This window comes from Monodon monoceros, unplaced genomic scaffold (genome assembly GCF_005190385.1).
Source record: "Monodon monoceros isolate NGI ecotype Baffin Bay Population unplaced genomic scaffold, NGI_Narwhal_1 Super_Scaffold_19, whole genome shotgun sequence".
Taxonomy (NCBI): Eukaryota; Metazoa; Chordata; class Mammalia; order Artiodactyla; family Monodontidae; genus Monodon; species Monodon monoceros.
In genome coordinates this window covers 65930712-65946181 of record NW_021703775.1, presented here as the reverse complement: position 1 = coordinate 65946181, position 15470 = coordinate 65930712, and the positions used below count along the sequence as shown (strand labels likewise).

General features: G+C 36.9%; 1 protein-coding gene across 1 annotated transcript in view; it reads left to right on the top strand.

Annotated features, from left to right (window-relative positions):
• Window positions 1-2635: 2635 nt before the first annotated feature.
• The window catches only part of SPDYA (speedy/RINGO cell cycle regulator family member A), a 35363-nt gene continuing 22528 nt past the window's right edge, over window positions 2636-15470 (top strand). The window contains exons 1-4 of the mRNA XM_029232657.1: window positions 2636-2715; window positions 6675-6927; window positions 8939-8997; window positions 11323-11408. Coding sequence (XP_029088490.1) covers window positions 6693-6927; window positions 8939-8997; window positions 11323-11408 — 380 coding nt within the window. The 5' untranslated portion in view covers window positions 2636-2715; window positions 6675-6692. The remainder of the gene's footprint in view (window positions 2716-6674; window positions 6928-8938; window positions 8998-11322; window positions 11409-15470) is intronic.

Sequence of the window (15470 nt, the reverse complement as noted above, 5' to 3'; positions counted from 1 at the left end):
GGCTTTACAGAGGCATAGCAGCTGATAACCAGGTCTGTGCATGGGAATACTCAGAGCATTCATAGCAAAAAATAACACAAGTGACTTGACAGAAGCATTGATTCATTATGGTATATTTACAGAATAATCCTACACAGGAATGAAAATGATTTACTGTCATTCATTAGTGTGTCTAAATCTTGAAACTATGAAGAATACAAAGAGTATTAAATTTTCAAACAAGATTTGTGTTTAAGAATACGGTAAATCTAAAAAGAAAATGGAATGGGGGAATTAATTCCCTGGCGGTCCAGTGACTAGGACTCGGCACTTTCAATCCCTGGTGGGGGAACTAAGATCCTGTGAGTTGGGGAGGGGGGGATGGGAAAAACAAAAGCCACCTCTGCTGAGAAGTAAGGGGAGGAGGAGGAGCATACAGAATCTCAACAGTATTGTTTAATGTTCTATTCCTTGGATCTTAGGTTCATGCTTTTTGGGTGGGCAGTGGCTTCTTGAGGTTTTGTTTTATGCTAAGCTTGCATATATGTTACTAATATTCTTTTGTACATATCAAATATTTCATTTTTTATAAATTTATATGCAATCCCATTTATGGAAAAGAGGCCTAGCTTTTTTTTTTTTTTTTTTTGCGGTACGCGGGCCTCTCACTGTTGTGGCCTCTCCCGTTGCGGAGCACGGGCTCCGGACGCGCAGGGCCAGCGGCCATGGCTCACAGACCCAGCCGCTCTGCAGCATGTGGGATCTTCCCGGACCGGGGCACGAACCTGTGTCCCCTGCATCGGCAGGCGGACTCTCAACCACTGCGCCACCAGGGAAGCCCAAGGCCTAACTTTTGATTTAAAGTGAGAGACATGCAACTCTTCCTTTCACTTGAACCCTTAGGAGCCACTGTAAGGTTACTAATTGGCCTGATTTCAATTTCATTGTGTCTCAGGGAATAGGCCTGAGGAAAGGGAGTGAGACAAGAGAATGGCCAGTTAGTGGAGCAATCAAAACACACATTTATAGATGCATTAAGTTTGCTTTTATGGCCTCCGTTTGTGGTACCCCAAAATAATTACAATAGTAACATCAAAGATCACTGATCATGGATCACCATAACAAATATAATAATAATGAAAATGTGTGTAATGTTGCAAGAATTAGCCAAATGTGACAGACATGAAGTGAGAAAATGCTGCTGGAAAAGTGGCGCTAATAGACTTGCTCTACGCAGGATTGCCATAAACCTTCAATTTGTAAAAAATGTAGTATCTGCGAAGCACAGTAAAACAAAGCAGTATGCCTGTAGTAGTCATTCATTGTTCAGTAAACATTCTGTGTACTCAAGGCTGGAAATTAGTAATCACAATAAACCCTGATACCTTGTGGAAAAGAGAACCACCAGGGAAAGAGAGAATGAGGCTCAAAGCAGTGTTTTCCTAGGAGAATCAGTATTTAAGGTTTTCACAACCAGTTTATGCTTCTTGGTTCATTCCCCCATTTAAGGGCCATGGGGAAAATATCCAAAATGCTTATAAGGAAAAATGAGTTTGCAGATTGTGTCCTCTTTCACGTAGGTGATTTTTTGCCATCATCTAGCTGTGTGAGAGCCCGAGAAAGAAGGGAACTAAATATTCATTCTTCAGAGTTGCTGACTGAGGAACTAATTGCTAGGAAGTGCCACAAATACGCAAGGCCAAATTGCTTTTTAAGTGTGATAGTTGTGGTAACTGAAAAATCTAGAAGCAATGCAAATATCAAAATGATTTACATTTGGTCCATCCACTCTGGACTATTATGCAGTCGTTAAGAATACTCAGAAAGACTGTAGCAACATGAAAAAAGGCCATGATACGTTAACAGGGGAAAAAAAGCAGGTTATACATTAGATAGAAGAGAAGTGAAGAGTAAAAGACGTCACGTACAAAATTTAAAAGCTATGAAGAATCCTTTTACTTATTCATTGAACAAACATTTATTAAGCACCTTACATCCCAGGCACCAGGTCAAAAAGAAAAGGTTCCTGTAGAAGAAATTAGTTTGGAACAACAGATTTAACAGGATAGAATAACATTACCCTTTCTCACAAAGAGCCACGGTGCTCACACCTTTCTTTTTTGGTTTAGGTTGTCTCTTCCTCTGTTTCTACAGTTATTTTAACGTAGCAGTAATTTACAATTGCTGCTGCGAAGTTCACCTCTGATTCTTCGTCCTCCTGCTGTTGACGTCTCCGTTTACCGCGTTCCTGCCAGTGTGTGTGTCCGGTGCGGTGGAGGAGGGGTAAGACCTGACGTCCCAGCCCGGCAGGGCCTCTCCATCTCGCAGCAGGGAAGATAAATGGCTCTAATCCAAGCCTGACTTTGGTAAGTGTCCAAGGGTAAGGCGTTACATTAGAAGGCAAGAAGCGGTCCGGGAGTGTCGAGGCGTTTTACCAGGACCTTGCCGGGAAGGAAAGCAAGGCCGGGTAACGAGACAAGGTGGGCAGGCGGCTGAGGCAGCGAGTGCAGCGCGAGGTGGGAGGGGAGGCGCGCGCGCCTTGGGCTGGCCCCGCCCCCCGGAGGCGGGCTTTGCGCGCTGATTGGCCCGCGCCGGCCTCGCTCCGGGTTGGCGGGAGGTCTCCGAGCCCGCAGTGCCGCGGTGGAGTAACCTGAGAGCAACCGTCTGAGGCCTGGGGCGTCTGGGGAAGGCTGCGCGCCGGCCCGGCCCCGGCTCACTAGCCTCGGTTTTCCGCAGGTACTCTCCGCTCGCGCCCTGGCTTCGGGCCTCGCCGGCAACTCTCCAGTTTTGGTTGTGCCTGGTTCCTCCGTCCCCTCTCTCCCCCAACGACGCCACCCTCAGTGTGTGAGGTAGCGGCGGCGTCTTGGCCCCTTCCGCCCGTGAGTTCCCTGCCTCAGGTGCCGGCGGGGAGGAGGGGCGTCGCGGTCGTACGGCGCCTGCCGGCGCAGGGCCGTGGGGCCGGGGACGGAGGCGAGGTAGAAAGAGGGAGGCGGGGCGCCCCCCTCGGCCGGGTTTGTCGTGCTTCGCCGGCACAGTGCTCTTTGGCTCAGTTGGTCGTGCTCACTAGTGGGCGGGGGAGGGGAGGGGACAAAGGGGTTGGGGGGAGATGCGTCCCCAAGTACTAGCCGTGCCCTCTCCTCAGCGGGCGCTCCCCTCCTCGGGAAGGAAGGCCCTTAGGAAAGGGCTCGTGCCTTCCCGCAGCACGCCCGCCCACCTGCCTGTTCCCTGCTGGGCGCCGGATAGTGGTATTTTGAGTTCGTCCTGCCTCTTCTCGCGTCCCATTAAACACATCTTTTTTTCGCAGGAGCATCTGCACCAGAATCCTGAGACCTGAGCTGCTGTATCTCGGTGCTATGCCCTTGGCCCATTTATCAAAATTTACTAATGTCCCTTTCTTACATTTCCAGTACGACTGGAGGCCAACTAGCTTCTATTAAAAAATAAATAAATAAAAAAACTTTAGAAGTAATTTAACATTTAAAGACTGATAAACCCATGCTATGTTAAAATTGAGATCCTGTCTCTACAAATTTTATTCTTTATCATGAGCACATTAAAAAAATACCTATGGTCTCTGTTACCAATAAAATTTTAACATTTAAGTTACATGTACTAGTTGAGGTGAAATTTGGTTTTCTGTCATATTGGGACTCTTCTTTCTTTCGAAGACACCCATCCTGTAAAAAAGATACAATAATAGTGCTGCCATGTATTGAGATTTTGCTAAGCATTCAGCACTGTGTATTATCCATATAGTTCCTTTCCTCACTAAGCCTACAAAATATGTATTATTAACAATGCCTAGTAAGTAACTTTAATTGAATACTTACTATGTACCAGGTTCTAAAAAAAAAATAGCTGCTTTTATTATCTCAATATCACAAGTGAGAAAATGGAGGCTCCCAGAAGTTAAATAGCCTAAGACCCAATCGCTAGTGAGAATCAGGTCTTAATCCAGGTCTATTCTCCAGTATTTTAACGTATATTCTCAGGTGGCTCTGTCCCTCTGCCTTCTGTTGTGCTGAAAAATCCTCTGTCTTAAAAAAAAAATTCTTGGGAATTCTCCTGCGGTCCAATGGTTAGGAATCGTCGCTTTCACTGCCAGGGCCCGTGTTGGATCCCTGGTCGGGGAAATAGGATCGGCAAGCCGCGCGGCCGGCCAAACTCAAAAAATACTACTAATAATTTGACTGTTGTCATTCTTTTAGTATGTCTAAATGAAGAGCAAAAATAGAAGTTACCTCAAGTTGGAATTTGACCAAAATGTTGCATTGATAGCTTCTCTCCTTAAGGTCCTTCTCCATAACCCTCCTGCCAGTGTTTGGTTATTAATCTCAGTGAATCTCTATTTGAGGAATTTCCTCCTCTTTCTGTTTTCTCAAATTTTATATGAAGCAGAATAATGTAAAACATATTTATTTTTTTGATTGATAGAAAATTTGCATTCTATTTCATGATATATCCAAGGTTGTTTTAACAAAGCAACACTTTTAAGTTACTTAACATTAAGTAACGTTAAGTAAAACTGACATCCTGGGAGATATGCCACAACTATTCTATATTCTGGCACATCTGTCCCGCACTCCCCCAAGCCTGCCCCCACACCCCAATGTGAGAAGCCTGACTATTTAGTTTTTTCCATCTAGATTTGTACGGTTGCTCTTTCTTTGAGGGGAAAAAAAAAAAAAAAGATGCAGATGAGACCTCCAGCTGTCTCCCAGATGAGGTGGGCAGGAAGTAGCAAAACGTTCTTAACTCAAGTCTCAAGGCACAATTAATCACCCATTCCTTTTTCTATGGAGTTTGTAGCACTCCCCCACCCTCAACTCCATAATTGCCTTCTACTTGCTTGGACCTTAGGATCTAGGAAGAAAGATGAGAGGAGAGGAGGGAAGCAAAATAGAGGGAGGAGAAGCAATTATAGAATTAATTTAATATAATTTACTCTGCCTAGCTCTTCATAATCTAGCCCTGTACTGTCTAATATGTGGCTGTTGAGCAGTTGAAATGTGGCTGGTGCAACTGAAGAATTTTTACTGCAACTGAAGAATTGAATTTTTACTTTTATTTAATTCAAAATTAAATACTGAAGGAGTGTAAAATATTTTTCCCTTATGTATACATCATTGTTTTGGTAAGACTACATTTCACTTTAACTGTTGGAAATTTAGCATCCAAAATTCAGATACACTGTAAGTGTAAACACCAGATTTCAAAGACTTAGTATGAAAAAAAGAATGTAAAGTATCTCATTAGTTTTTATATTGATTACACGTTAAAATGATATTTTGGACATACTAGGTTACATAAAATACATTCCTAAAATTAAATTCACTTGCTTATTTGTACTTTTTAAATGTAGCTTTAGAAATATAAAGTGACTCACATTATATTGGACAGTGCTGATCTAGCCCCACTATATCCAATCTTATTTTCCATTCCTTCCTTCAGCAGGGAAGTTGCTGAGGGTCAGGAAGGAGAATCTGTACCTGACTCCTTGAACATCAAGGGAGGCATGGCTGCCTGGGTCACTGTGAGTTATGGATTCAGAGGTTCTCATTAGGGTCTTAGAGTAGTTTCCTGCTTTGGCTATTCATAACTACATTTCCTATTACCCTATAAGTACTTTGACCGTAAAAGTAATGCTAACTAGTAATCACGTGAACTAATTACCACCAAACATGGTAATGATTATGCATATTGTTACATATTGATGGATTAACTTTGTTTCAATTTTTATTAGTCTATAACAGTTTACATTCATTCACACTGGTAATTGGCCACTCAAATAGCATAGTCATATACTCACAACTTTAGAAATTAAAGTGACCCTACCAAATGTAAAATAGATAGCTAGGGGGAAGCAGCCACATAGCACAGGGAGATGAGCTCGGTGCTTTGTGACCACCTAGAGGGGTGGGATAGGGAAGGTGGGAGGGAGACGCAAGAGGGAGGAGATATGGGGATATATGTATATGTATAGCTGATTCACTTTGTTATAAAGCAGAAACTAACACACCACTGTAAAGCAATTATACTCCAATAAAGATGGTAAAAAAAGAAGATATTAAAGTGACCAATTTATGAGAATCCCTCAATGCACTTTATACCATGCATTTCTTTGCTAGAATTGTATTTAACTTTTCAATAAATAACAATCAATGCTTGTTGAATCAGTGAGTGCTATAACATATCAAGGAATTAACCAGTTAGAAAATATGCTTTTTTGTGTGTGAGATTGCTTTTTAATATAATAATTGATGTTGATAATAATTTAGTTCTGGAAGTAGTTTGCCTTATTGTATAAAAACTTTGACCTAATAATATGATAAAATTGTCAATACAAGCAGAATAAAAATTATCAGGGAAAAAGAATACCACAAATAGATTATAAACTCAGCATAGTTTCTATAATTTAAAATTTGGTTTTGAGTTCTCTAGTATTCAAAGCAAAATAGTATGCAGGGTCTTATTATTTGGGAAGAGAAGGCATATCAGTTACCCAAAGGAAGCATAGCTTTTCTTGGTACTAAATTCTAAAAGCAGTTTCTCATGTGAGTCATTGTCATAACTAACATTTTAGTAGCAAGTTCAGTAACATTTCCTATGACTGCATCTGATAGTGTCATCCAATCTGTTGTTTTTATATAGAAGTGAACAAGAGTGTGATAAATAACTGTGTTTTATTTTTACAGGAATTGTGGGAAACCAAAATGAGGCATAATCAGCTATGTTGTGAGACACCACCTACTGTCACTGTACATGTAAAATCAGAGTCAAATAGATCACATCAGCCTAAAAAACCCATTAACCTGAAGCGTCCTATTTTTAAAGATTGTTGGCCAGCATCTGAAAAAAATGCACATAATAGCGACAAGTCTAAACGCCCCAAAGGACCCTGTCTAGTTATACAGCGTCAGGAAATGACTGCTTTCTTTAAATTATTTGGTAGGTTTAAAATATTGTAATAGGGGTAATTATAGAGTACTTAAAAATAAGAATATAAGATCTATTTTATCATTTTTATAATAAAGAGGATACTGTTATTTTCTATGTCAGGTTTTCTATCTCCAACCAAATCTGCCTTTTGTTTTCCTTAGTCCTTTTTTTTTTCCCCCTCAATGCTGGATTTTTGTTTGTTTTGATTACTTTTAGAGTAGAAATTCATCATCTAGCTTTTAGACTACTTAAATTCAAGTGTCAAATGTAAATTCTGGGCAGTTCAAGGTCATAGCATGAGTTTTGTTTGACCTAAAGTATAAATACTACATAAAGTCTCAGGTGAGCCAACTGACCCAGTGTCACTGGGCCTGAGGGGTTTCCCAGGACTTTCAGTGCTGAAACTGAGCAAACTGGCAAGGTTAGTCAACCTAGAGCAGTTTCAGTATTATATCTGGGGAATATTATTAAAAATTAACTATGCTTTATCATCATGCTCATATAATGAAATTGAGTTTGAATTTGTTCAGATCATGAAACAGTGCTACTTTGCTAATAAGCTTCTTAAACATAGCCAAAAAGAAACTTCTTTATAGTACTTCTACTGGCCAAGAAAGAGGATTGGTTTTTGTTTTTTGAGGTAAGGCAGTAAGGTAGATGGAATAAAGGGTTGGATAGATGGATTCTGGTAAGTATCTGCGGGACTGAATCAAATCAAGTAGCTATCACAGTCTGGTAGATACAGGTAACAGCCTTCCTTGCTTATAGAGGAAAGCATATGCATAAAGGAGGAGAGAGTTGGGGACAAGAGTGTTTGCCCTGCTGAGAGGACAGAAATCTTTAAAAAAAAAAAAGGGCAAGCTGGTTAAGATTTAAAGAAAAGCAAAATAAGATAATAGAAGACAAAATGTAAATAATACAGGTAGAAAATGTTGAACTATAAAGATGTTCCTTGTCAGGATCTAGAATGCTGTTAATAAAAGTTTCCCTCTCTCTTTATTAAGAGTAGAGTGAAGTTATTACCCACAAACTTTATTATTATTCGTAACTGAATGTGAGAAATAAGAGAAAATACATGGCTTTACCATTTTAGGTAATTTAAGAAATAGAAATGGAATTAACAAGGCAGAAATTAATTATTCTCAAAAAAGCAGTACTTATACTTGGAACTTTCCATTTATTTGACTACATTGATGATATTTCTAGGATATAACAAGAAGTTATGCTTATTTAACTTAAAATGCAGGGGGAAATGGAAAAAAGTAGATCTTTCTCAAATTATATTCTGACAGCTACCCATATATTTTAGCCTTTTAAAATTGAAATGAGTGTTTCTGACCTATTTTTTGGATGTTATTCATTTTTTAACAGTATGTTTGTTGATCTTTTTGTCATACTCAGTTTTTTCCAAAATTAAATGTTAGTTATAAATAACTAATGAATTATGAATCTCCTTTACATAGATATTTTCATGTGTATTTGGATAATAGATAATTGGACAGAGATAAGTAGGAGAAGAGAAAACTCAAAACTAAAAATACCCCGTACCTAAAAGGAGAAAGTAGTTAAAAAAAAAAAAAAAGTAAAACATATTTAGAAAACAGAGTATTCATTGAGTCATTATGTCTTAAAGACTTATCTTTTATCAGATTCCATTTCCACCTGTTAAAGATTGATTTTGGAAAACAACAAAGGCTCATCTAGAGCTACCCAAGACATATTTCTAAAAGAGCTATAGAAATATTCAATAAATCAAACAGTTCTATCATTCTTCCTCCAGTCTGGGCTATATATTAAGGCAAATCAGATGGGAAGCCAAAGAATAAAGCAGTAGCTTTTTGTACAGCGCTTGCAATGGCAAACACACTAAAGAACTGAAAACTACACCTTGGACAACCCTGGTCCTGCCATTTTTGTTTGATTTCTAAGCATCATTTGTCATCTTCTTATGTAAAAATTAATTCTTCAAAAGGAAAGCACCTGTTTTCAAAAGACAAGTCATAGCTATCTTTTGTTGTAGATGACGACTTAATTCAAGATTTCTTGTGGATGGACTGCTGCTGTAAAATTGCAGACAAGGTAAATTTGTTAACAGTATAATCATTAACCAGCATTATTATGTTACTAGGCTATCAGGACTTTAATGAACCTTATTAGGATTTTCTATCTTATTAATTAAGGTTAGGAAAAGAACTAGCCTACATTGCTCCTTCAAAGTGGAATCCATTAGCATACAACATAGATTCATTCTATCTATACTTGAGGCATTGTGAAATATTATTGATGAAATGACCTTAAACCCATATCTGTTTGATTTAAAACAAGAATCAATATAGACTTAATATGTTCTTTGTTTGGGTGGTTGGGGGGTTTTTTGTTTTGGTTTGGTTTTTTTTTTAATTGAAATTTAGTTGATGCATATCAGTTACAGGTGTACACTAGAATGAAAATTTTTAAAGGTTATACTCCATTTATAGTTATAAAATATTGGCTATATTAGGCTTAATATGTTTTGATCAGAATTATTACTTTTTATCAGGTAATAATATCTGAGATTCATTCCACTAAGGCAGTGTGTTACACATTTTAATATTTTGTAGATAATTTAGATAAAACAGATCCCAATAATCTTGTAAAGTAAAATTAGTTTATCATGTTCTTTATTTAGGAATCAGTGTTTCATAAAAGAACATCATGATGCTGACTTATATACTAGGGATTGTGATGTTTCTATACTATTTATGTTTAGCTGATCAGTTAGAATTTCAGCTTTATAAATGTCATCTTAGACCAGTTAGTCATATCAGAAAATTCAGCATGACTTCGTATTACATTTAAAATAACATGCTATGGGACTTCCCTGGTGCCACAGTGGTTAAGAATCGCCTGCCGATGCAGGAGACATGGGTTTGATCCCTGGTCCGGGAAGATCCCACATGCTGCGGAGCATCTGGGCCCATGTGCCACAACTGCTGGGCCTGCGCTCTGGAGCCCGCGAGACACAACTACTGAGCCTGCATGCTGCAACTGCTGAGGCCTGCATGCCTGGAGCCCGTGCTCTGCAACGGGAGGGGCCCCCGCAGTGAGAGGCCCGCGCACCACAATGAAGCGTAGCCCCCCCACGCTGCAACTAGAGAAAGCCGGCACGCAGCAACGAAGACCCAAAGCAGCCATAAATAAATAAATAAAGTGCCAACCAACAGAAAAGGGAATGAACAGAAGACTAGCTCATGATTAAATACCCACTAATTTCATATTGATGTGAACTCTTATTTTAAGCTTAAGATAAAAATAAAATCAGAGGGTTTTTTTAATTTTGAAAATTTTTAGAAAATTTCAAACATACAACTTATAGTAGAGAGAATAGAACAAAGACCCTCCATGTGCCTGTCATCCAGCTAAAACAATGATCAACTCATGGCCATTCTTATTTCTTCTAATCTCTCTCCCCAAACGTGGATTATTTTGAAGCAAATCCCAGACATCCTAACATTTTATCCATAAATATTTAAAGATGTACTTCTAAAAGGTGAGATCTTTTTAAACATAATCAGTGTCACTGATGCTTTTAAAAATTGACAGTAATGCCTTAATGTAAAATATCCAGTTCATGTGGAGTTCTAAAGTTTAAAATTTTACAATTTTAAGCACCTTACAGTAATTAAAGTTGTTGGACAGCAGGGGGCAGTGCCTTTAAAGTAGCCAGGAGTACTGTATCTTAACACTCAATATATCAAGAATCCTCTACTGAAAGTTACCTTGAAAATTTGGAATCACCTTTGTGGCCAAACCTGTGAAGGTAGCATGAATTAGGCATTTTATGAAAGGGAGTCTATTATCAATATATCAGTATCATAACTTGTTTTTAACTTGAACAGGCAGAACCTGGCATGGGTCCTCATAGCAGGCTAGACATATGTCTTCCTAATAGTACATTTAAAACACTTTTATTCCAGTGAAAATAGAGCCATGTTGTTCTAATTTCTGGTTAGAAGTTATTTTTCAAAAATTATTTTCAAAAGTGAGTATGGATGTCTGCAACTAACTCAAAGGGTTGAGGGGAAAAATTTTTGCATATACACATACATCAAGCCAGTGAAGGATGTATGGTTATTCACTTGATTATTATTTCAGCTTCTCTATAGGTCTGAATAGATGGTAATAATAAAATTTAGAGGTTAAAATTATAATTATAAAATTATAATTTAATCATAAATGATCCAGAACTATTTCTCACTGTTCATATGGATTAAAGAAAGCCAAAAAATAAGGACTCAAATAAATAGCTAATTCTATAATAAGGATAAATAATGCTTTATTTTAGCTTATAAACATAACTATTTTAAAGCAGTTTTACTATGAAAGCAAAACATTAATATTAACTTTTAACTTTTTTCCCTATAGTATCTTTTGGCTATGACCTTTGTTTATTTCAAGAGAGCTAAATTTACTATAAATGAGCATACCAGGATAAATTTCTTTATTGCTCTGTAAGTATGCTTTCTACTAAGTGATTTTTGTGCTAGTTATTTATAATATATACAATACCTTATTTAAAATAGAGGCTGTTTAAAACCTGATGTATATCTTTGAATAGGCCTTCCTGTTTAAAAGCTATATGTTTTTTTACTTTAATAGGATATTCTTATGTTCTTTTCACTGGTCTTATCCTGCCATATGCCTAACATTTATTATTCAGTATTCCACTTGAGTTTGTATTGTACCTTTCACATTTCCATAATTTATATAGTGTTCCACATAAATTATCCCAAATTTTCCTCTTTTGGACTTAGAGATTTTTTTAAAAGCCAGAATATTCTCTTTGAAATTTAATGTATAGTAAAAATTATCATTATTGCCCTTTTACACTGAACGGCTTGTGGGAAATGCTCTAGACATCTCAATATCAAAACCTTTTCTACCTAGTACCTGGATATAATGCTGCAGTTTGGAATATATGAATATAATTTTAAGTACCTAACTAGGGAACTACATATAAAAATATTTAAGTTGAATACCACAACAACCGTTAGCACTGAAGAATTTATTTAAAGTCTGTTTAATTCAGAATCAAAGAGTGATTCAAGAAATAGGACTAGAAGAAATTATCTCTGCATGTTTTCAGCAAACACATTCCCCCATGCATAGGAAAATATGAACTCAATATAAAATTTGAGTTGATGATTGCTAAATGGGGGGGAATATAATAGTATTAGCTAATATTGATATCATGTGCAAGGTACCACAAAAATGTTTTCTATAAACTCGTCTAATCTTCCCTATAAGATACATTTTTTTTAATTATCTCCATTTTACAGATGGGGAAATTGAAACTGAGGAAGATTAAGTACTTTCCAAGGTCACAAAAGTTAATCAGCAAATTCAGGTGTGACTTGCCAATGGCCAAATTCAGCCATTTAACACTAAGCTGCTGTTTACATGTCTCTTAGTATTATATCTGTATGTTGATGCAATATCTATTTTATAGTTTTTTTCTCACGTGAAAATTGAAAACAAACCAAAAGAAACTTTATTTAAATCTTACCAGGTGCCCCAAATTGGATTTGACAAGTTTTGTAATGTTATTACCAGCAAAGCACTGTGTTAGCTTACACTGTGTAGTAGCATGTCAGGTTGCGTTGCATGTTGTATTATAAGCTCCATATGAAAAGTAGCATGAATTATAATTTACATTTTTATATCTAATCATTCTTTTGATACAACCTCACTCAATAGTTCTCATTAAATATTTTCTCAGCCATGGTTCTAACTCAACTCCTTTTCCTTTCTATATATTCTTATAACACTCTGAACTTCTATTATCATTTTCCTTTATTCTCTTTCAGTTATGTATTTATTTCATACTTGATTGCCTTTTCTACTTGACTGTAGACTCCTTAAGGGCAAGGAATGTGTATCTTACTTTTTTTGCATACTTCAGTGGCTGACATAGGAGGTTCTTAATTCTTTATTTGAATAAACATAATTAACCCTATGCAAAAGAAATGGACTCTGCTCCAAGAAAAATCTATTTCAAATTAGAAGACAACTTACATGTGTAAGAGACAGATATTTCATTACCTTGAGGCTGAAAAATTGTTAATATAGAGTAGAATAATAATGTGGTCCTGATACTGGAGTACCATAGTCCATTATAGATTTTTCATAATCTGCAAGCATGAAAGGGGCCAACCTCCAGCTCTATCTACAGTTTACTAAGAACTCTCAGGGATACTTAAGTGAGAAATTACTTTATGTAATTTCACAAAGGACATGATTTGACTCATAAAACTGAATGGGTTTAACAATGAGGTGCTTTATAATAAGGTAATATATATATATAATGTAATATAAGGTAATATTAAAATAGTTATTTTAAGGGAGGATAAAAATATGTACGTACTCATTTTATATTAATGTAACTAAATATGAATATGCACATGGTTAAAAAAATATATAGGAGGGTATACAATTAAAAGTAAGTCTTGGGGGCTTCCCTGGTGGCGCGGTGGTTGAGAGTCCGCCTGCCGATGCAGGGGACACGGGTTCGTGCCCCAGTCCGGGAGGATCCCACATGCTGCGGAGTGGCTGGGCGCGTGAGCCATGGCCACTGAGCCTGCGCGTCCGGAGCCTGTGCTCCGCAACGGGAGAGGCCACAACAGTGAAAGGCCCGCCTACCGCAAAAAAAAAAAAAAAAAAGTAAGTCTTCCTCATATCTCAAGACCTTGACCTCCCTCCTCAAGGACAGTTAACAGTTTCATATGTATGTGTCTAGAATAATTTTCTATATATGAACCAGTGTGTATATTACATGAATAGAGATGTACTATACACTTCTGTGCCTTTAAAATTTTTTTAATGTGAAATATTTACAAAAGAGTATATGGAATGTATACGTATGTGTGTGTAAAAGAATAGAAGCAAAACAAATACTCATGTACCCATGACTCAAGAATAGAACATTGCCAGAATCTTAGAAACTCCCAGCACACAGTTTCCCAATTAGAGCCCCCTCCCTTCCACAAGTAATCATTTTCTTACTTTTCTTTATTCTACGTATATACCTCTAAATAATATATTATTTGGTTATTCCTATTTGGGGGCTATATAATAATTATACACCATAATTGCCATTATCATTCTTCTGTAACTTTCTTCTTTTGCTTTTTAATATTATTTTGAGATTCATTTCTATTGATACATGTAGCTATAGTTCATTTCATTTTCACTGCAGAATAATATTCTATTGTTTCTTATATATTTGCATTTTTTCCTACCATCTTGTTGTGTATTTTGTGTATGTCCCATTTTTTTCTTTCTTCTTTCCCCTCCATTTTAATCTTCTTTTTTGATTGAGATTTTAATATTTTTACTTTTGACACCTTTTTTTCCTCTACACGTTTGGAAATCTCACATTCTATATCTATTCTTTTAGCAATTGCCCTAGTTATTTTTAATTACAAGACCCTTAAGCATTTTAACTCTAATCACTCTTCCCAACTTCTGTTCTCTTGTTTTGCAATTCTATTAGTTCTACCTGATGCCCTCCAAAATGTTAGACATTATTATTGTTGTTTTATAAATTCAACATTTGTTTAGATTTGCCCATATATCTATATATCTTTGATTACTATTCCTTCTTGCATCTCAAACCTTCCACTTGGGATCATTTGCCTTCCTTTCTGATTGCTTTTAAGACCCCCTTTTCTTGGGTGTTTGTCTCTTAATTCCAGTATCTTCACGCTTCAGGGACTGTTTCTGTTCATGGTGCCTTGTTCCCTTGTATGTTTTGTAATTTTTTTTTATTGTGAGTCGCCTGTTTTTCTTAGAAAGTCATCTATGGAGCTTGCATTGTTTCCAGTGGGAAATCTGCTCCATCCTTATCTCTGTTCCTGTGTTATCTAACATGTCTTATTTTTTTTCTCTGACTGCTTTTAAGATTTTCTCTTTATTACTGGTCCTAAGTAATTAATTATGATATGCCTTAGTATAATTTTCTTCATGTTTTGTGCTTTGGAGTTCACTGAGATTCTTTGTGGGTTTATAGTTTTCATCAAATTTTGAAAATTTTCAGTCATTATTTCTTCAAATGTTTTTTCTGTCCAGCCACCACCCTTTACGGATTGCAATTTCACCTTTATTAGGCTGCTTAAAGTTGTCTCACAGCTTATTGATGCTCTGTTCATTATTTTTGTTTCCTTTTCTCTGTGTTTCATTTTAGATAGTTTATATTTGCTATGTCTTCAATGCACAATTCTTTTCCTCTGCAAAATTTAATCTGCTGTTAACCCCACTCAATGTAGTTTTCATTGTACACATAGTTTTCGTCTCTAGAGGTATACTTTCAATGTGTCTAATCTTTTTGAACATCTGGAATAATTATAACTGTTTTAGTATCCTTGTCTGTTACTTCTATCATGTGGGTCAGTTTTGATTGACTGATGATTCTTCTTATCTGTCCAGTTTTCCTGCTTTTTATGCATGCCTGATTCCCCCTCAGGTATTTGACTGTAGGGAAACACCGTAAGAATAGAGGGAACACAGTGACTAAC